At 48.3% G+C, this 20,669-nt stretch overlaps 1 protein-coding gene across 3 annotated transcripts in view; it reads right to left on the reverse strand.

Moving 5' to 3' along the window:
* Nucleotides 1-20,669, reverse strand: part of CDC45 (cell division cycle 45) — a 435,048-nt gene that overhangs the window by 44,379 nt on the left and 370,000 nt on the right. For all 3 annotated transcript variants that reach the window (XM_078667950.1, XM_078667952.1, XM_078667951.1), the window contains 2 exons: nucleotides 11,435-11,553; nucleotides 7,493-7,569 (listed from right to left, as the gene is read on the reverse strand). In XM_078667950.1, the coding sequence (XP_078524076.1) occupies nucleotides 7,493-7,569; nucleotides 11,435-11,553 (196 nt within the window). The remainder of the gene's footprint in view (nucleotides 1-7,492; nucleotides 7,570-11,434; nucleotides 11,554-20,669) is intronic.

Consider the following 20,669-nt stretch of genomic DNA (forward strand, 5'->3'; position numbering starts at 1 on the left):
GATGACTGACCCACAAGTAATGACTCGTCCGGCATGGTGCAGTATTACATAATAGCCTACTGTGTTTTAAAAAAAAATTATGTAAAACAGTCATTGTTCATTGAGTACACAGCTGTCACAATGGCGATCTCAGGAGACACAGTGAACCCTGTGTCTTTATGCAGCAGAAGTGGGGGGCCTATCTACTTTCAGGTGCCTCTGACAAAACACAGAGTGACTGACCTTCGAGCACAGCGGTTTTCACGTCACCATGCGGACCACACTGCAAGCCTAACGACGGCTGCAGCCTTTCCGCTATTGTGGACCGGACGCCCGGCCCTCAATTCTACCATATAGTTTCGCACTACCGACCGCCCTCCTGCAGTGACTAGCTACAACGCTCTTAGGTCACTCCGACCTCACGGCAGCCTCACTTATTTTGTCGATCACTCCATGACTACCATCTGTTATACTGTCTGCCGGACAATCTAACTGCGAGCTACATAGCAACTTCCCAGGCACTTGCTTTATTGCTTAGTCTTGATGATGATCCCATGACCACCTTGGGGATCGAAACTTCGTCGACTGTTACATCTTAACTCTAAACTGTAAATTCTTATTATTTGTGGAGTCGAAGATGTATCTTTGATTGTGACTTCTTGCAATTAATATTTTTACACTAAAAGTCACTTGCCTGCTGTAAGGAAATTGACTGATTTCCCAATACCCTGTTACGCCCCACCCACTCACCACTGTTTTGTCGTATTTTGAATAAATGCTTATATTTGTCAATTTCAGACACATACAGACCCAATCTTAATTGTAATATTGTGGTATGTTTGAATGTAACTAATTACCTTGAAAGGGACCACTGTCTCTTGAAATTAAAACGCAGAGCAGGGCACAGAGCTATCAAAATCTTGTGGCAGGAGTAGTGACAAGGGCAGAGTTATGAAAACCTTTATCTTAGGCCTCCCCTCCAGACTTGCATTGTCTCCCTGTTAAAATAGGCCAGCTTTTAGAGCGTTGTATTACAGCACATAATTATTTACACTACAGGGGACGATGATAGGGCCAGTGACACGATCTTCTACCACATCAGCGACCTGACAGCAGCAGAAGCAACCTTGTGTATTCAGCATCGCTCACGATGGTGGCTGGGGGGTAAGTCCATGCGATCTGTTGGTCTCCAACTATAGAAGGAAATACATGCCTTTGGATTTAAGTATTCAAAGACAAGTTATCTTGAGAAGCATGTTAACTCCTTGCATGCGGACGGACCCCGGCCGTCTGATGCCACGGTGCTCGTTTGCCTCGGACGGCCGGGAGCCGCCCGATTTGCGCACGCGCGAACTTTTCCCGCACAGCGAGAAAATTTCGGCCACATTCAAGGGGTTAAAGCACACTAGTTGACTGAAAGCTCTATTGCACAAACAGATCCATACCAAGAAACAACATGGTGCAAACGCCCCCTTCTTAATCAGAGCTCACACTCAACCAAGCAAGTGCCACATACTATAAAGCAGTCACTAAAGCAAAAAAGAATACTTCTCATTAAAAGTTCTAAAAGCCATAAGTAGAGTGACAACTCAGGGCAGTCCAAGAATTTACCAACCGCCAATGCAGCAATACCACGGATACAATAAGTCCACAACTTCATATTCTCATAACCACACGTCCATCACAACTGCTAACATCACCCCTGAAAATAGCCTTCCACTTTGGATTGGCCTTAGACCTAAGAAAGATATCAGTAATTACTGCAATGCAAGTATAGGCATTAGATGAAACTAAGCGTCATTAACAGCTCACTGGATAACCGAGTAGCCCCAGCAAGCAGCAATGAAACAATCCAGCATTGCACCACCGCTAAAAATAAAATGAAACGGCCATACTGCCACTAACAATTAATACCCAACAATTAACACCCTATCAAAGAACTCCCCTGGAAAGTAACAGAAAAAATAGTTGCAACCCAAGAGTCAAAACCCCTTTCACAGAGCCGTGAAGGCTGAGGTCCTTCACTCCGGATATCCGGGCTCTGCCTTCTATGGGCCCTGAGTAACTTGGCCAGGCACCACTTCTGCACTTGTCTCTCCGTGGAAGCACAAATCAAACTTTCCAAGGCTTCTTGGGGAGAAGGTAGGTGTAGGGTGAACACTGGCACACAACTCAACATACTCTCAATAACCTGAATAACTGAATGTTCATCCAAATACTCGCTCATATAACAAGCATTGTTGGATAGGTCTCTTCTATGAGTTATTGGCTTTGCCAGTGTGTTGTGGCCATGTTGTACACCAGCGTGGCTAAAAGTTAGCGGCATAGGGGAGAGTGGCGTAGAGGGTCCGAGTCGAATGGTTAAGAGTAGAGTGCAAAAAAGTGGCGTGGCATAGAGTGATGTGTATTGGGGTGACTGAATGGAGTCGTGTAGAGTGGCGTACAGTGGTGTCAAGTACAGTGAACTGGTCTAGAGTGTTGCAGTGTATAGTGGCGGCGGAGAATGCAGTGGCACAGAATTCAGCGGCTTAGAGTGTTGCATAGCAGAGTGCAGTAGTGCAGATTTGCTTACAGTCCAGCGCCGTATAGTGCTGTAGAGTGCATCGGCATAAAATGTAGACGTGTAGAGGTGCAGAATGCAGTATTGCAGCGTAGAGTGATGTAGAATGCTAATTGATAGTGTTGAGTAGGGATGAAGAGTACAGTGCAGTGGTGTACAGTGGCGCAGAGCAAAGTGGTGTAGATTGCAGTAGGACAGAGTGCAGTGGTGCAGAGTGGAGCGGTGCAGAAAAGAGTGGCGCAGAGTGAAGTGGTATACAGTGGAGTAGAGTGGTATACAGTGGAGTGCAGTGGCATCGAGTGGTGCATGATAGAGTGGAGTATGCATGATGTGCTAGCACACAGCCATTACGTTCAGCATATTTTCTATGGAAATGACTATTACATTTGCACAGAACAGTTTACTAATAAAACTATACAGCACACAAACGATAATGTGTGGAAAAGACATCACCTAGTGTATTGATTTGATCACATTAAAGTATTTCTTTCTAAAACACTTCAGAATTAAGAACAAATGTGCTTCATTTGTGCTTTTCTAATTTTGATATATTCAGTTGTGTGCTAGAACTCCCCCCCACCTCCCACCCGTATCAAGCAAGATGGTCACATAAATCCTCTCACGTTCTTTGAAGTCAGCGAAAGAAAGGTAAAGAACAAGCTCTCTTGGAAGACTGAGCCTGACATTTGACCCCTGTCTTAGAATGCACAGCAATGTGACAGATAAGAATAAAATTACCAGGCCTGTTTACAGAAAGGAGCACTCTTGGAAGAATACAAGATGTAGTTTTTACTCACTGTTGGGGACAAACTCACACTAGACACCCTAAACAAATCAAGTCAGCAATTAAAAAGTCAGAAAATATGAGTTACAACCCACAAAGCTCATGGTAAGCAACGGGTGGAATGCATTCCCAGGGAAGCTTTCTAAATGTCCCCAAATGTTTTTAGCAAACTGTAGGATTCAATCTAAAAAGGAGCATTTATAAGCACACAAAGAAAAACAGTAGTCACTAACTATTAACACCCTTCATAAGGTTTGTATTCTAGAAAGTCCTCGCGGGCACCAGCATCCTGCTCTTCTAGCTATGGACCAGGCTACTCTATTCATTTGGTGCAACATCCAGAATAGGGCCTGCTAGACAGTACGAGTCTTAGAAGTCCCACAATAGCTATCTCTGGCGCTTCAGCCAGAGCACACTTGGAGTGGGCAAACCACTTCCCGCCCTGCCCTACCAAGCCCCAAACCTATTATTTTATTGTTCCTGCTCTGAGAGCAGTGGGGCAACGCTCCTCGCAGATGTGATTTAGTATCTATGTCTTTGAAGCTCGTGTTCTGGAAGTTGCCCAATCTGAAGTGCCCATTCCTCTGCTATGGTCCAAAGAGCCGTCTGCACAGCAGGAGTGTCTCCAAATCGGACGGCCCCAAACAAGCCCTGGCAGGGACTTACCTGGCCTAGCAAGACAATGTTTAGTTAGAACATGCGCCACGGACCGTGTGGCTGCTTTGCAGATAGTCTCGATGGCGAATGCTCTTCGAAAGAGCCATGCTGGCAGCTGTCGAATCCTGAATCATTACATGCGGCAGGTGGCAGGCTTGCATGCCAACTCACAGCAATGTTTAAACATCAGGGACAACCCCTTGCGATGACCTCTTCTCTCTGCCTTTAGGAGCTAGTAAGTTTGAAAACCAACAAACAGATTATCATCCTCACCGAAGGACTGTATCCTTGGGTGTACCTGCGCAATGCCCTGTGGGATCTCGTCTGGGAAGGCAGAGCGCTGCTCTGGATGGGAAAGTAGAGGAAAGAAAAATTCAAGAAACATGAAACGCCATCGCCACCTTGAGGAGGGATGAAGAATTGACTGCGAGAAATCTCCTTGGAGAAAAGAGTGAACTACGCCGGCAGAGCCTGAAGCTTTCAGTGAACATCTAGCGAATGTTATTTATGCCAGAAGGAAAGGAGATTCCAAGAAAGATAGCTCGTTGTTAAAGAGTCCAACAGATCGACGGTGCTGCGAATGGCAGATTAAGGCCCACTGTGCAGCTGGAAAGAGGGCAGCAAGTGCATACATCGGACATTTCAAATTTCAATACTTTCCAGGCCTGTGATAATGTGAGGATAGATTCTAATCTGCAAGACAATACTACAGTCCGTACCTGCACAAATTGAAAATTGCATTTGGTGTAATAAAATATATCAAAAACCATCTTTCAATATCAAATGTAGAAAAATAATTCAAACTTTGAAGATCTAAAAAAAATATTTAATGTACACACACAAATTTGCATTACATTCCCATACCTAAACCAAATCTTTAGAAACTCATTTAGAGCACCGGTGCGTTTCGAATATTTTTTTTCCCTGCTGGAAACTTCACTAACTTCTGCCCAAATATAAAAACCGGAAGGATCTTTTGATTGTCAATATGTAGTTATCACTAATCTTCCTATCAGTATAGCTGAAAACCACTAATGACGCACAGAGTTTGATGTAATTCCCAAGTGACTTGAACAGCCCAGTAATATAGAAACTTCATCTGGTGTTACCAGTTCATTTATAAATAGAGAGAATCTCACTTTGCCTCATCCTACTGTTTCCCAACGCTCTCTCTCCCCAGGACAGTTTTATACACATTGTTCTCAATGCGCTCTCTGAGTGTACACTGGATATCTGCAGCTGTTACTGTCTTATATTACAGAAAACTAAACGACATTACCATACATGTTAAAAGTTTTAAATCCCCATCCTCTCGAAGATTAACATTAATATGTATTTCCTACATTTAATAACAGGAGATTATTATCAAAGGTTTTTACTTTTTATAAAACAAAAGCCCTGATCTTTGGACCCACCAACTCACCCTGGGATGTCACCTGGTGGCCTGCAGAGCTGGGACCCACCCCCACCGATCAACCAAGAAAGCTGGGCATACTCCTCTACACCAACCTCTCCATATCAACGCCGTCAATTTTGCTGGTTTCAACATCCCCGCATGCTCTGAAAGATCTTTAAATGGCTCCAACTGGACACCCGGAAGAACGTCACGAAGCCCCCCCCCCCCCCCTATCGCGGGCAGCCCAAAGGGCAGCAATGCACTCTGTATTGGCATCTTCATCCATGGGCTCCAAAACAGAGCAGCCCGACTGATCCTGAACCTTTCTAGCCACACCCAAATTACACACCTCCGAAAGCTTCACTGGCCCCCCATCCAGAAACCTTGCAAGTTAAAGATCCTCACCCACGGCTACAGAGCACTGTACCCCATGGGCCCTGCCTACCTCGACCGTCGTTTGAACTTCCACCAATCAACCTGAAACCTCAGCACTACCCCCCTCGCTCTCACCCGGACCCCAAGGATCCACAGGAGGAGATTTGGAGGACGCTCCTTCTCCTACCGGGTAGCAAAGCCCTGGGACGCTATTCTCCTGGAATTCAGTACAAGCTATAAGGCGTCACCTACCTAAGACGAAGCAATCACCCCCCTCAACATCATCATCAATACCCAGGGGCGCACCGCGTGCTGTCATAGGGTCATAACCAAAAGAAAACAGGGCCTCTGTGGATAGTTGCATCACAGTAACGGCACTGGATTGCAGTCACCCTGCATGACATTTAGCTGCGCTTTTGTAGTTTCACTGCACTACATTAGTCGAGCTTGGGACAATGTTGGTTTGGGGTCCAAAATGAGTGTCAGCACTGGAACATTCACTGGTACAGCTAGAGTCAGTATCAGTGATGGGGACAGGCTCGGATATCATGGTCCGAGTGGAAGCCTGTATCTGAGTTTGTATAGTCCCGCTGGGTTAGACTGCACCAGGGGACGAACTCACGGCAGTAACCTGACTGGGGGTCCCCTGTGCTTGCATAAAGCTCAAAGGAATGTCAAAGGGAGTAGCAGCGTGGCCTTCTTATAGGCTTCGATTTGCTGCTGGGTTGAAGGCACCACAGGGAACTCTGGATGCGACAGGACCAGCTGAGGTAACGGTTCAGTGATTGGTGACCTTACTGGAGTGCATCTCAAATATAGACTTCTCTTTGGAGTCAGAGCAGAGAGATGGGGCCAAGACTCAGCTCACTTTCTAATGCTTACTCTTGGATTTCGACATCCCAACATTTCAGAATGCAAGGGGAATGGTCACAAGTAAGGTCTTGTGAGTGGGACCACAACTTGGAGCAGAATCTGATTCAAGACCACGATTACTTCCTATGTTCAGGGATGCAGAACTTTGCCTCCTGGTTCCACATTGTCTTCATGTACATGAGGGCGCACTTGTCACATGAATGAGTCGTAGCCAGAGTCAAGGCACGGCACAGCACGTATGGGTCTGTGACCACCATTGCTTCCTGCAGTAACAGCATGGCTTGAATCCATTTGTTTTAAGTGGGACAATGTTTCCTAGTACACTGTTTGAAGAATTGTTTGCAGTTATAGGAAGACCGACAAATGTGGGAGCAGAGCTCCGGATCCAGGTCAGACAGCACAAAAAGAAAGGAACTGACATTAGTGCGCAGGGGTGGCACTTCAATGCAGCTCCACACGATCACTTCCAGGATAGCATGGAGTCAAAGCACACAACCACATCACTTATCTATAAGCAGGAGCACTTCTAGAAAATCCTCTGGCTCTAGTCTGGTACCTGGGGTTAAATATTCACATTCACTTCATGTAGCCCATAAAAGGACTGAAGGAAGCGGAATGTTAGAGGCGTGGAAGTAGCAGAAGCATCCCACTCATGATTAGTCAATAGCTCTATGTCCCTGATGTCTATTATGATAAAGTCCAACTGGAAGACATCTCATAGGCACGACTAGAAAGCAAGATTTTAAGCGACACAAACAAGAAACACTTTAAGTATGATATGGTTTGAGTAGAAAAGGTGTTGAATGTCTTTTGCAAAATGCCATATCAATGGAAAACCACTGCACAACTGTGTCAAAGACAAACTTACTAGACATGTCGAAGTGGTTGTGTAGCGTCCGGGAGCTGGTGCTCTCTGCTGCTTTTTCAAACGCCCTCCCAAAAAAACTGAAAAACAGAAAAACAACATTGGTGAGCGTGGGCACAGACACGCTAAAGAACAAGTTACTAACCTTCAGTAATATACTTTCTTGTGGATAGTCCATCTCAACAGAGATTCGTCACCTTGTGAATATTCCCCAGGAATCAGACTAGAACCAGACATTTTAAACAAGTACTCTTGCTTGGTAGGTTGTGTCATGCATCTCTGGGCCAACATTGCACCACACCGCTCCTAAAGTCACAGGCAGAGAGGCATATAAGCGCCACACCTGGGTACCGATGTCAGATGCTTTCTTAGGCTGTCTGTGCCTTCAGATGCAGAACCTAACAATGGATTGGCATGACAAGAGTGAAGATCTTTAGATTTGGGACATTTGTAGGTGTAAAAACAGCCCAGTTCACAGAGTGGAGAAACAAGTGTTGCAAACCTTTCTAAAATCTCATCACAGATGACTTAGATAAAGAATGCTGATCCAGTAACCGCAAAAAAATATTTTTAAAAATAAAAGCGGAGAAATAGCTGTTACTAGTGACCAAATTATGTCCTTGCCAAGCCAAGTGCAAAAACAAAACAACTTGACTTGTAGTGGCCCAATTTGGCAGGTGCCGCACAAAGCCACAAATTTGTTCCAATGACTGGCATACATTGAGTTTGTAGAGGGATGCCTTGCTGCCAAGATGACAAACGACCTCAGGTAGAAGGTAAAATGAGGTGAAATGCCGCCACTCCATCTCCAAAAGAAACACAATTGATGGACGGAATGTAGAACAAATCAAAACATTCACCCCCAGTCAAGAGATCTGGGTTAAATCCATCATTCTTTTGCTCACAATGCCACCTCAGTTTAGATCTGGCAATAAGCAAATCAGTCTTGACCCTGTGCCTCATGGGAACAGTCCAGCCCAAACTACCAAGCCAGGTCCTCCTTGGACCGGAAACAAGCATCCTAGGACCGGTTTCAGGGTTTCACCCCTTATCAGCCAGGATAGCATGATTCCAGTTGCACAGTGAGCCCAGGACCCAGGTCTCCAAGCATGGAGGTGTAGATTGTCCATGCCTGTGTGCAACACCCTGCCCTGCGACATACAATACTCATGAAGTGGCAGTTTGCTCAGAGGATAGATGCTCATGTCCAGGTGTTCTAGGTACCACAGGGTCCTGGCTTAATCCGGTGGCACTGGGAGACTTAAAACAGTTGTTGCTAATTCCCTCCAGAAATCGGGGAAGGAGAGGCAGGAAGGTTCTCTGGAGTCCCACTCCCATCTCTAGGCTGAATGATTCTCTCCAAAAGAGCCTTCTTGGGCACTCCAATAAGCAAGAGTACTGGCATTTTGCGTTCTTGGCAGTGGAAAAAAGATCGAGCCAGGGTTTTCCCAAGAATGGAGAATGCCGGGTGACACCTCCGGGTGTAACTACCATTCGTGGACCGCTAATAGTCGGCAGCTGAGCTGGTCTGCGCTGATGTTAAGAGATCTCGCCAGGGGGTTCACCACCAGAGACACTCCCAGGTATTCCTGCCACTTCCAGAGGTATAAAGCCTCCTGGCAAAGGACCCAAGAACCCACCTCTTCCAGCTTGTAGCAGCCCCACATGCAGTGGTGTGATTTGTCAGCAGCTGCACCTGCCTTCCTCTGATGGTGGGCAGGAAGGCCTTTGTCGCCAAAAGAAACACCTTCAGTTTCAACAAATTGATGTGGGTTGAACTTTCGCTAGAGACACGATCTCTCCCAATTGGCCTCCCCAACCCAGAAGCAATACATCACTGACCACTGTAAAATCTGGGTGGGGTAAGAAAAGTGATCTATCACTAGACCAAGTTCAGGCCGCAGCCACCACTGTAGATTTCTGGCAGTCGCCCCAAAAATTTGGACACATTCTGACAGATTCCCCAAATGCTGGGCCCACAGTGACTTTAGGTCCCACTGCAGAGCTTGCATTTGTCATATGGCACATCTCAACAGCAGGATGCAGGAAGCCAATGACCTCAGAGTCATCTGCACCGATACCCAGGAAGAGACTGAAATATCAGGATCATAGCCTAAATGTCATGAACTCTCCGCTCAAGGAGAAAGGCATGAAACCATACAGTTTCCATAATGGATGTAATGAAAAGGAGCATCTGCAGAGTCGAATACTACTTTTGCATGTGTTAGGGAACCCCAATGATATAAGGAGGTTCGCCATCATTTGTAGATGGTGGAGGACAGGCTAGGGCAAGGCTGCATTCAATAGTCAGTTGTCGAGGTAGGGGAATACCAGTACCCCCAACCTCTGAAGGGGTTCTGCGACCACCACCAGTACACATCAGAAGGAGCAGTGGTGAGGCTGAAAACGGAAGGAGCACTGAAAATTATTCTTGGCCATCGTTAACCACAGTTAGCGCATGTGGGCCCGCAGAACAGTGATATGGAACTAAGTGCCCTGCAGGTCTTACACCACCGGTCTCCGTGGTCTACAGCAGGCAGGACATGGGATAGCGTGAGCAGGAACTGGGCCAGCGTGAGCAGGAACTAGGCCAGCGTGAGCAGGAACTCTGCTAGCACGAGCAGGAACTGAGCTAGCACGAGCAGGAACTGGGCTAGCACGAGCAGGAACTGGGCTAGCACGAGCAGGAACTGGGCTAGCACGAGCAGGAACTGGGCTAGCATGAGCAGCTTAAATTTGGCCTTCTGCAGGAAGGCGTTGAGAGGGCGGAGATCTAAAACAGGACAAAGGCCTACGTCCTTCTGTGCCACCAAATAGTAGCAGCAGTAACACCCACCTCCTACTTCCTATGCTGCAACCCTCTCTATGCACTTTTTGGACAAAAGCACCTGCTTTCCTGCTGCAAGACGGACAGCTGGTCCTCCGTCAGCTGCCTGATGGAGGTGGAGGGTGCAGTGGGTGGAAAGAAATGGGAGGGCGTAGCATCGTTGTATAATTTGGAGGACCCACTTGTCCAAAGTGATGGCTTGCTAACCTTGGATGAAAGATCGTATCCTGCCTCCAACAGGGTTGCTGTGTGCTAGAAAGGACACCCTAACACGTTTTTTTGAGGCAGAAGATGCTGGAGACTGAACTGCCGCCTATGCAGAATCTGCGTTAGAAGTAGCTATCATAATGTTCTATTAACCACGGCAACAGTGGATCAATTTTTAAAGATCACCCCAAACTCAATTTAAGGGTTTCAAGTTTGGTAAATGGCATATCCCTCTTCCATTTTAAGGTGGGTTTTCCAATTATGTATCTCAAGTAGATGTGAAGCGGACACACAAGATAGTGTGCATGCACAGTCCATTAAGCACTGCTCCTACAGTGTACACAAATCACTAATAGTCACAGACATCAATTCTGTATAGGTTCAAACCTTACTTTGGCACGGACAGGTTCTCTGCTGATTGTCATAGTCTTTATTATTGCTCATAAAACAGGTGAAGATCTTAGAAATTGGCTTCACATGAATACAACATGACCGATACTAGGAAATTACTAATTTGACATTATTAGACATTTTTCTCTAAAATAAGTGATTACCTCAGGTTAGTGCTGTGCTGTCCCAGATTCCTAACTCTGGAGGTGGTTTACTCTCACCCAAGGCCAACGTTCTATCTTCCACCATTCTTATTTGAGACTGTACTGTGGAGCTGTATGCATCAACATTCCTTCAGATAAAAAACCCTTCTTAGTCTGGCAAGGTTTCTCATCAGATTAGAGGTGATCCCAAGGGTGGACGGTGTACACAAAACTGAATACTATGCAACCTACACTTAACGTAGTTCATGACTCCTGAACAGCCACTCACCTCCTGATAGACGCAAAGCTAGAGATCTTGCTAGAGAGGTAAGTACATGCAACAACCTCAAGCTGATAGAAGCAATAACCAGGACTCACTTCTTTTTATCAGAGCTCTCGGTTTCTGGAGGAATTCCAACCATGATTACAGTTCCCTTTTCAACATCAAGGGGCGCAGCCATGATAAGTGGGAGAAGCTTGCATCGTTTGTTCTTAGTCTGAAAAACAAGAAACAGACGATTGTAAACTCACGTGGAATTATCAGCCAACCAGCCAGCTTTGTTCCAAAGCTCTAAAAGAAGCTCACCATGAAAATCCATTTAAAAATAAATTAATTGCATAAATATGGTATCCTTGCAGACGATGCTTTTTTTCATATTGGAAGCTGAGTGCATCCATATTCAAATGGTATTTGTTTTACTTAACTCTAGCTACAGTTATCCATGTTGATATTTTTAATTGATTTAGATACTCTCACTAGATTACCACCAGGTTGATACTTATCAGCACTTTTATAATGCCATATTTAGCTAGATCAATTTAATGCAGCAAGCTGCATAGCCTGTCCACCTTATTTCAGTGTGCAATGCAGCCAATGAGGTGAATACGCATTAAGTACACTTCCTATTGGGCATCATTAGCTTTTAAAAGCATTACTGTGGGAAAAAACTTACATTGCTTTCGGTCTGTATTTGAGTAATTGTAACCTGCTTCAGCCATGTTTTCTTGGTCAGGCTAACACTACGCACAGGAAGTGCCTGCCTCATACGCTTAAATGCCTTGTAATTCAGCTCTTGCGGAGAGACATAACCGCATAGTTTGCTAAGCTGGAAATTCTTTCCATTTGTTACTAGTGAAGGCCAGTCTCTCGTTCTCATGATCCAAACCAAGCACCAGCTCGTATTCTTTGTATGAAATGTTACCATTTGACCAATACTAGAACCTCGAATGTGATAAATATACATTTGGATCTGGCCGGTGCTTTTCAAGCTTTATCAATTCTTTTTCAGTAGGACTCCCCTGACTGGCTGGCTTTCACAGACTATTCTTTTTTCTTTGGTCAATAAGAATGTCAGACATTTTGACCCTGTGAATTTCACGGACATTGATGCTGAAGGAATAGATCCTTACCTCTAACTCCTGTTCTCTCGTAGGGGAATTTCCATTATAGTTCTAAGCACTGAATAGTTCCACCCATGTGCGGGGACCCCGGAGCAATTCAATATATATCTTAAGTGTAGACTTTGACTTTTCTTCAGGAAGGCCTGCAAAGCCACTTAAGAGACAGATTATGCAGCCTATATACATAGGCTACAATGACCGAATTCTTCATCATGAAGTCAAAATAGGGCCAGACTAAAGTACTTGTGAAGAATTTCAAGATGATTTAGCAAACCACATCAATCTCCCTCACAAACCCTTTGTTAGGATAGAGATGAAGGAGAGCAGGGCAGTTAAGCCTCATAGGCTGTCATTATTTGGTCAAAAAATGAAACTATGCCTTTAAGAACCCAGAGACTACCAGTATCCCATAATGCTAAGCAGGGGGCAGTTACTTCAGTTCGTTTTCAAGGCAATGTATGATAATACGTATATTTCCTGGATACTTCTGCCCACTCCACTGGGAAGGAGGGAGGGTTGCTTATGACTACAGAGTGAACAGAGGTTACCGGAAAGAAACTATTCGGTCTCTCGTAGGGGATTTCCATTTATAGTAAAGCACTGAATAGAGTAGCAAACTCATTCCCACTAAGAGTGGTGGAGAAGACCGAGGATTAACTGAGGTAGCCTTTAAGCAAATCGATTTCTGAGGAAAGCCTGCCCAATTAAGCGTCTGCTATCAATCAATCAGGGGGTTTATAGAGCGTGCTACTCACCCCCGAAGGTCTCAAGGCGCTGGGGGTGGGGTGGGGTGAGGAGGAGGGGGGTTCGGGGAAAGCTCCTACTCAGTCCAAGAGGAGGGTATTGAGGTCCTTCCTCAAGGCGTGCAGGTTCGGGGAGCATCTGGTGCTGATTGTGAGCTCGTTCCAGGTCTTGGCTGCGATGTAGGAGAACGCCCTTCCTCCTGCTCTGCTTCTACGGATGCAGGGGGCCTTTGCTAGGGCGAGGTCGGCGGACCGGAGATTCATTTCGGGTGCATGGAAGCAGAGGCTTTAGTTGAGAAATTTGGGTCCGATGTTGTGGAGTGATTTGTAGGTGTGTGTGTGAGAAGCGTGAAGGTTATTCTCTTCTCGACGGGGAGCCAGTGTATGTTTTGGAGGTGTTGCGTCATGTGTTCGTGCCCGGGGGTGAGAGGGGGGTGTACCAGCCATGAGTCTGGCCGCGGCATTCTGGATGGTATGGAGCTTGTGTAGGAGGGTCTTGTTGATGCCGGCGTAGAGGGCGATACCATAGTCCATTCTGCTGGTAATGAGTGCGTGGGTGACTGTTTTTGTGTGCTCGGGGGGATCCAATGGAATGTCTTTGGGAGGATGCAGAGGCAGTTTTAGCTGATGTAAGCGTCGGCGTTGATCTGGCGGGTCATTGAGAGGGAGAAGTCTAGGATGATGCCGAGGTTCCGCGCGTGATCTGTCGGAGTGGGGGCTCCAAGGGTGGAGGGCCACCAAGTCTCTCAGGCGGAGGTTGAGGGTCCCAGGATGTGGTCCTCGGTTTTTTCCAGTGTTGAGCTTCAGGCAGCTGTCCTTCATCCCAGCCGCAAAGTCCTTCATTCCTTCCTGGAAGTTGATCCTGGTGCCATCTGGATTCTTTGGGAGGGAGAGGATGAGCTGGGCGTCATCAGCGTAAGGTACTATGTTGAATCCGTGCTGTCTGACGATGGCGGGGAGGGGGCCCATATAGATGTTGAACAGTGTGGGGCTGAGCGATGATCCCTGTGGGTTCGGAGATGAAGGGAGGAGGGGTGGGGAGTCTGACCCTCTGGGTTCTGCCGATGAGAAAGGAATGAATCCAGTTGAGGGCGGTTCCCTGTATCCCGGCGTCGTGTGGTCTGGCTGCGAGGGTGGGGTGTGAGACGTGTCGAACGCTGCAGAGAGGTCCAGTAGGATGAGGGCTGGGGTGTGCCCCTGGTCGAGTAGCATGCGGATGTCGTCGGTGGCGGCGAGGAGAGCGGTCTCGGTGCTGTGATTGCTGAGGAATCCAGACTGGGAGGTGTCTAGGATGGCGTTTTCTTCGATGAACACGGTCAGCTGGGCATTCACGAGTATTTTGATGACTTTGGTGGTGAAAGGGAGCAGGGAGATGGGCCGATAGTTCTTCACGTCTGTGGGGTCGGCAGTGGGTTTCTTGGGGAGGGGCTTTACTTCTGCTCGCTTCCAAATGTTGGTGTAGATGCCGGATGGGAGGGAGGCATGGATGATCAGTCGTAGTTCGGAGGCGATGGCGGCCCTCTGGTAGATATGCGGTGGCAGGGGTCCGTTGGGGTTCCAGACCAGGTTTTCATTATGGTCGCGTGATGAGTTCAGCCGTGGCAGGAGACCAGCTGGTTATGGTCGGCTGGTGGTCATCGGAGGGGGTAGGGGTGGTGAACGGTGTCTGGTCGCTGAAGTGGTTGTAGATGGCTTTGATTTTCTGATGGAAGTAGGAGCTGAGCTTGTTGCAGAGTTCCTGGGAAGGTGTGATGTCTGGTCTTGCTGGGGGGGGTGGGGTTTGGTGAATTGCTGTAGGATGTTGAAGAGTTCCTTGGTGCTGGTTGCGTTGGCGTCGATTTTGCTCTTGATGAAGGTCCGTTTGGTGTTCCTTATGAGCTGGTGGTACTTCTTCATAGCGCTCCTGTGGTTGTTAAGGTCTTCTGTGGTTTTGCGGCTTCCTCAGGTCTTCTTGAGGCGTCTGCAGGTGCGCCTGGCGACTTGGAGTTCGGTGGTGAACCAGGCGGCCTTCGAGGGGAGTGGTTTGGCCGGGTGGTGGAGGGGGGGGGGGGGGCGATCTTGTCAGTGCATCTGAAAATCCAACTGTGGAGTTCGGTGGCTGCAGTGTTGGCGTCAGTCGCAGTGATGAGGGGGGGGTCGAAGAGGAGGGTGGCGTTGAGGATTTCTTCTGTGATTTTGCTCCAGTTCCTTTGTGGCGGGTGGGGGGCCAGTCTGGGTGCGGTGGTGGAGTTGAAGGTGAAGTGCACTCAGTGGTGGTCGGTCCAGGGAGGCTGCGTGGTGTGTCTGAAGTGGATGTTTGATCCTCCTGCGAAGATGGGGTCGAGTGTGTGTCCTGCTCTGTGCGTGGAGGTGTTGACTGGCTGCTTCAGTCCAAGGTTGGAGAGGTTGTTGAGGAAGGTGATGAGTCGGGGTCGCTGAGGTTGGAGAGGTGGAAATTCAGGTCTCTGAGTAGCATGTAGTCCATGGAGGTGATGGCATGGGGTTACGATGAGGTTGGTGATAGCTGTTGTTGCCAGAGAGCGGGGTCCCGGAGGTCTGTAGACTAGGGTGCCGCGTAGCGTGGTCCTGGGGGAGGTCTTGATCTGGAAGTGGAGGTGTTCTGTGTTTGAATGGGGGTTGCACGTACTGAAGGTGGAGAGTCGGAGGCAGGTCTTGTGTGAGATGGCGAGTCCTCCTCCTGGGCGGTCCTTACTCTGGATTTTGTAGCCTTCGGGGATTGCGGTGGCGATATCAGGGCTGGAGGAGGCGGTTGTCCAGGTCTCCATGAAGCAGACGTTGGGCACGAGGGTGTCTATCAGGTCCCAAACCTCTACGGCGTGTCTGTGGAGAGAGCACACGTTGAGGAGGATGCACGTCAGGGATTCAGTGGTGCGGGCGTCCCGGGAGCCTGCGGCTGACGTGGGGGCACTGTGGGTGGAGCAGGTGCATTGGCAGTGTCTGCAGGAAAAAGGTACGTGTTTGGTGTTAGAAGAGGAGCTCTGGCAGTCAGGGTGTCTTCTGGGGTTGAGAACGAGGAGGGTGGCGGTGTCATATCGGCAGGGCCTAGGGGATCCAGGGTTCCTGGCGCTGGCCGCAGTCGGGTCGTGGACGGGCGCAGACGGGCTTGGCTTTGGCGCGCCAACGGTGCGCCTGCTGCGAGCGACCACACAGCGATTGTCATTATGGAGGGGAGGGACGGGACGTTCAGCTGGGAGGCGGGAAACGGGCAAGGGCAGGGGGGAGGGGCCGCGGGTCAGCAGCGGCCAGAACAGCTAGGGGAAGAGAGAGGGGCAGGGACAGTAAAACAAAACAGTGCACAGAACCAAGGAAAACAGGGCCACAGAAAACAGCAGGAATCGGGGCACAATTAAGCAACGAGAACCGGGGCACAAATTGAACAACAGGAACTGGGCACAAGTGAACAACGAAAATCGGGGAGCAGTTAAGCAACAACATGGGGCACAATTGAACAACGTAAACCGGGACACAGTTAAACAAAACGGGGCAACAATTTAGCAACAAATATCGGGGCACACTACACAATTTGCCCAATCAAGGACAGCAGCCTCTAACACCCAGGCAGGGGGCTCAGCGGCGACGTCGGAGCGTGGGAGCTGGCGGGGAGAGTGCAGGCTATGGCATCAGAGTCTAGCCAATAGTGCTTGGTGAATGTGTGAACTGATCTCCATGTGGCTGCTTGGCAAATATTCGCTGTAGGGAGATTTCTCATTAAAGCGGCTTTAGGTTTAGCTTTTTGATGGCACAAGCAGATACAGGAAATTATCCATCTGGAAATGTATTGCTTGGAATAGGCTATACCCGTACGGACCGGAATAATGTTTCAGGCGCGACAGGCACAAGCAGTTGGTACCCTGTCATTATACGGACCGGACCGTTGTTGATAAACAATTGTTTCGATCCGTGGAGGTCTCGTGTTTTATTAGGAAATAATTTAAAAACTCATTTCAAAAACTCATTTCATATCCAGGGAAGAGTTATTTCCACTGGAGTAGACGGATTCTGAAAAAATGTCGGTAATGAGATGGCTTAGTTGACATGGAAGTCCAAAAACACCTTAGATAGGAATTTTGGGTGAGTCCTTTCTTAAAGTGGAAGACTGTATATGGTTTGTGAGAACATAGGGCTTGAAGCTCGCTAACGCTGCAAGCTGATGTTATTGCTACAAGGAAAGCGGTCTTCCAAGAAAGGGGCTGCAGGGAGGCTCAAAGGGATCCTGCATAAGACGTGAAAGGACCATGTTTAGTTGCCAGGGAGGCGAAGGACGCCTAATGGGAGAGAAACCCTTGAACGCTTCCTAAACATCCTTTATTACCGGGATAAAAAAAAAAAAGGTTAGTAAGGGACATTTTCTGTAGGCAGCAAGTGGTGCCAGGTGAACCTTTATAGAAGAGGATTGCAAACAAGATTTATTCAAGTGTAGAAGATATGGAAGAATGCCATAATCTTGGCACATAGTAGGGTTCACGTTCTTTAGAGGAACACCAAATGCATAAACTCTTCCACTTGAAGGCCTATGAGGAACGGGTTGAAGGCCACTTAGCCTCTTTGAGGATCTCCATGCAATCTTGTGCAGGTTCAAATGTCCATACTTGTAGGAGAGTAGAGTCTGCAATCCTATGATCACCCAGATTTTTGCTTTTTGCTGCACTGGTTTACGACTTTCCCTGGCTGTGGGCCTGCTAATCAGACCCACAGCCTAGCTGTTCTCTCTATCCAAATTGTACTCAGGTACTGAATTGGCACTGGGCCCTCTCCAAGTCCCTGTACCCAGGGCTGAGGTGTACCCAGAAGTCTCCCAGGGGCTGAAGCATGTATTATGCCACCCCTGGGCTGACTGACTAAACTGACACAACTGGCTGCACGACAGCTGGGGCAAGGTGGTGTACTCACCCTTTGCTTTAGATATAGTATACCTATATCTAACCCTAAAATGGACACACAGATCTCCTATCAGTCACTCCTATGGCAGGCCTTAACAATCCTGAAGGCAGAGTGCTTGGAATCGTGTGAGATGGTGCTCTGGCATGAGCTGAGCCTGTCTGCGGCTTTCGGGATCCATCCCTTAGCCGTTTCCATGATATCGCATACCATATACTCTTAAGTGCATTATAATCCTCGCGGTTATATGCCAACTCTGGTATCGCTTTATCAAAACATGTCGAGTAAGGTGTCATAAGAATTGGAATACTAACCCCTCGCCAATTCTGGCGACGGGGTTAGCATTCCACCCTTCTAGAGGGACACGACATGTATGTAACCCCTAACCCCGGTTAAAGTCAGACATAGCCTCAGCTCCACAAAATGGATGCTGCCACCGAGACACAAGTCTGCCCTCCTGCTGCTGGGAGTCCTCCCAGAGCAGGAGGCAAGGACAAAGGGTTTCCTGCCAGGGGCGGTGCCAGCACCGTCCCAGACAGGGTTTTGTGTATTCCAGGTAGGCAGGGCTACAGAGGAAGGTGACTGCAAGTGGCACCCCGGTGCTCACTGTGCATAGGCTGGCTTAAACCAGTTCCAGGGACACTCCAGACCCTGTGCTGGGGAAAAGCCCGCCAAGGAAGTGGGTGTAACCACCCCCCTCCTGGTCCCACCCCTAGGGCAGGACTTAGTCGCGTGCCAGCCCCCTTTTCCAAGATAAAGGTAGAGACTGGCCCCCTTCCAAATCAGATCATCTTTGAATCCTGAAACTACTTTCCACGAAAGGAACTCAAGACTTCTTCCTAAGATTTCTCCCTTGTGACTAAGGAGTAGTCACCCTGCATCCGCAGGCACCATCTTAAGAACACTGCGGTCTGCTGCAAGTCTCTCCTCCGGATCAAGACTGCCCAGCTCGACGAGAACCGGCTTCCCTGGCACCTCTGACCTCTACCTACATCATCAGTCACGCTGAGATTCGTGGGTGTGACGAGACCTCGAGGGACCGGCCATCGCCAAGACTGCACGACTTCTGCACAGCAAGCCCACCGAGTAATTTCCTGGTGAGTGCTTTGGGGTCCGAGAAGCCCCCACCCTGAGCAGCTCCAACTCCGAAGAGTAGCCCCCCAGCATCTCCACGATCGGCGTGGGGCCCTTCTGCTTTTTGCTGCTCACCGCGTTGTTTGGCTACTAGCCCGCTGGCTTGTGGCCTTCCGAACGACGCCCGACGACAACACTGCTGCTGGTCTGGTTGCTCCAGACTGGCCCTTGCTTCCCTCCATCGGAGAAGTACCCTGGACCCTCCTGGTCCAACTAAGACGCCATTTTAGGTCCACCGCGTGGGCCTTGCATTTGCCAAGACTTGTTGCCCAATCCTGGGTCCAGCGACGTCGACAGCAAGAACCTTCGTGGGACAGCTCGCACCTCCATCCTGGTCGCCGACAACGCCTCCTGGTCCGAGAGACTGCAGAGCCCAGCAGCGCCCACTCACCTGACTGCGGTGACTTCGCCCGGTGCCATCCTGGTGCCCACTTAATCACTGGCTAGTGATTCAAGAACTTGGTCCCCTCTGCTTTCAGGTTTCCTTCTTCCTTGATCCAGGCTTGGATCCATCGAACTTTCCTTCACTGGTCGCCTGCCAGCAACTTCCTTCGTCCAGGCTCCTGGTCCGGCAACGAGATTCCCGACGTCTTTTCAGACCTATGCAGCTGCAGCCCCTGGGCTAGATAACTTCGGCACTTCGGTGTCCCAGCATAGCCTCACTATCCAAGGGTCAGGATCCACTGTCGTTTTCTTCCTACCAGGTCGGGTTCGCCCGTGAACACTAACTTTGCCTTTACTAGCTTCCATAGACTTTGTCCCGCATCCCGCGTGAGAGTGCACACTCTGCACCCGAGTCCCCTAGGTCTCCTAGAAGTAATCTAACGATTCTATAGTCAAGTCCTAGCGATTCCAAAGCCTATTAGTACTGTACTTACCTGCTAGTAATTTCACATTCCACTTTTAGAGTATATGGTTTTTCGTGCCCCTCGGGCATTTGTGTATAACGTGCTAACTTAAGTATTTTCATAAGAGTTTTGTTGTGTGCTTAGCACCCTGTCCTCATAAAGAGTACAGGGTTGTTGTGATTCTAATAAATACATTGTTTATTTTCATAACACTTGTGTGGTGTCCTTTCACTGGGTGTTCAAGGGGTAATGTGATGGTAAAACAGCTGGCTTAACACGCCCTCTAGAGTCTTAGCCTTAGACTGCTCGTATCCATGCTACTAGGATAGCTGGTCTATAAGGTTGACTTACAACCAATCATCAATAAGGGTTGTTTGGACTGATATATAGTGATCACTAGAATAGTGAACACTGCACATCAGGCCAACTTCTCACAATACTGCACTAGCTCATGAGCCATGCAGCCAAATGCAAGGAGGAAAGATTTGAGTGGACCATCTGGCCTCTGAATTTTGTTAGTAGATCCGGTCTGAAAGGTAGCTTGAGATGTGGACGCTGTGAATGGTGAAGCAGGTCTGTGAACCACCACTGCACATGGCAACTCTGGAG

Source organism: Lissotriton helveticus, chromosome 11 (genome assembly GCF_964261635.1).
Source record: "Lissotriton helveticus chromosome 11, aLisHel1.1, whole genome shotgun sequence".
Taxonomy (NCBI): Eukaryota; Metazoa; Chordata; class Amphibia; order Caudata; family Salamandridae; genus Lissotriton; species Lissotriton helveticus.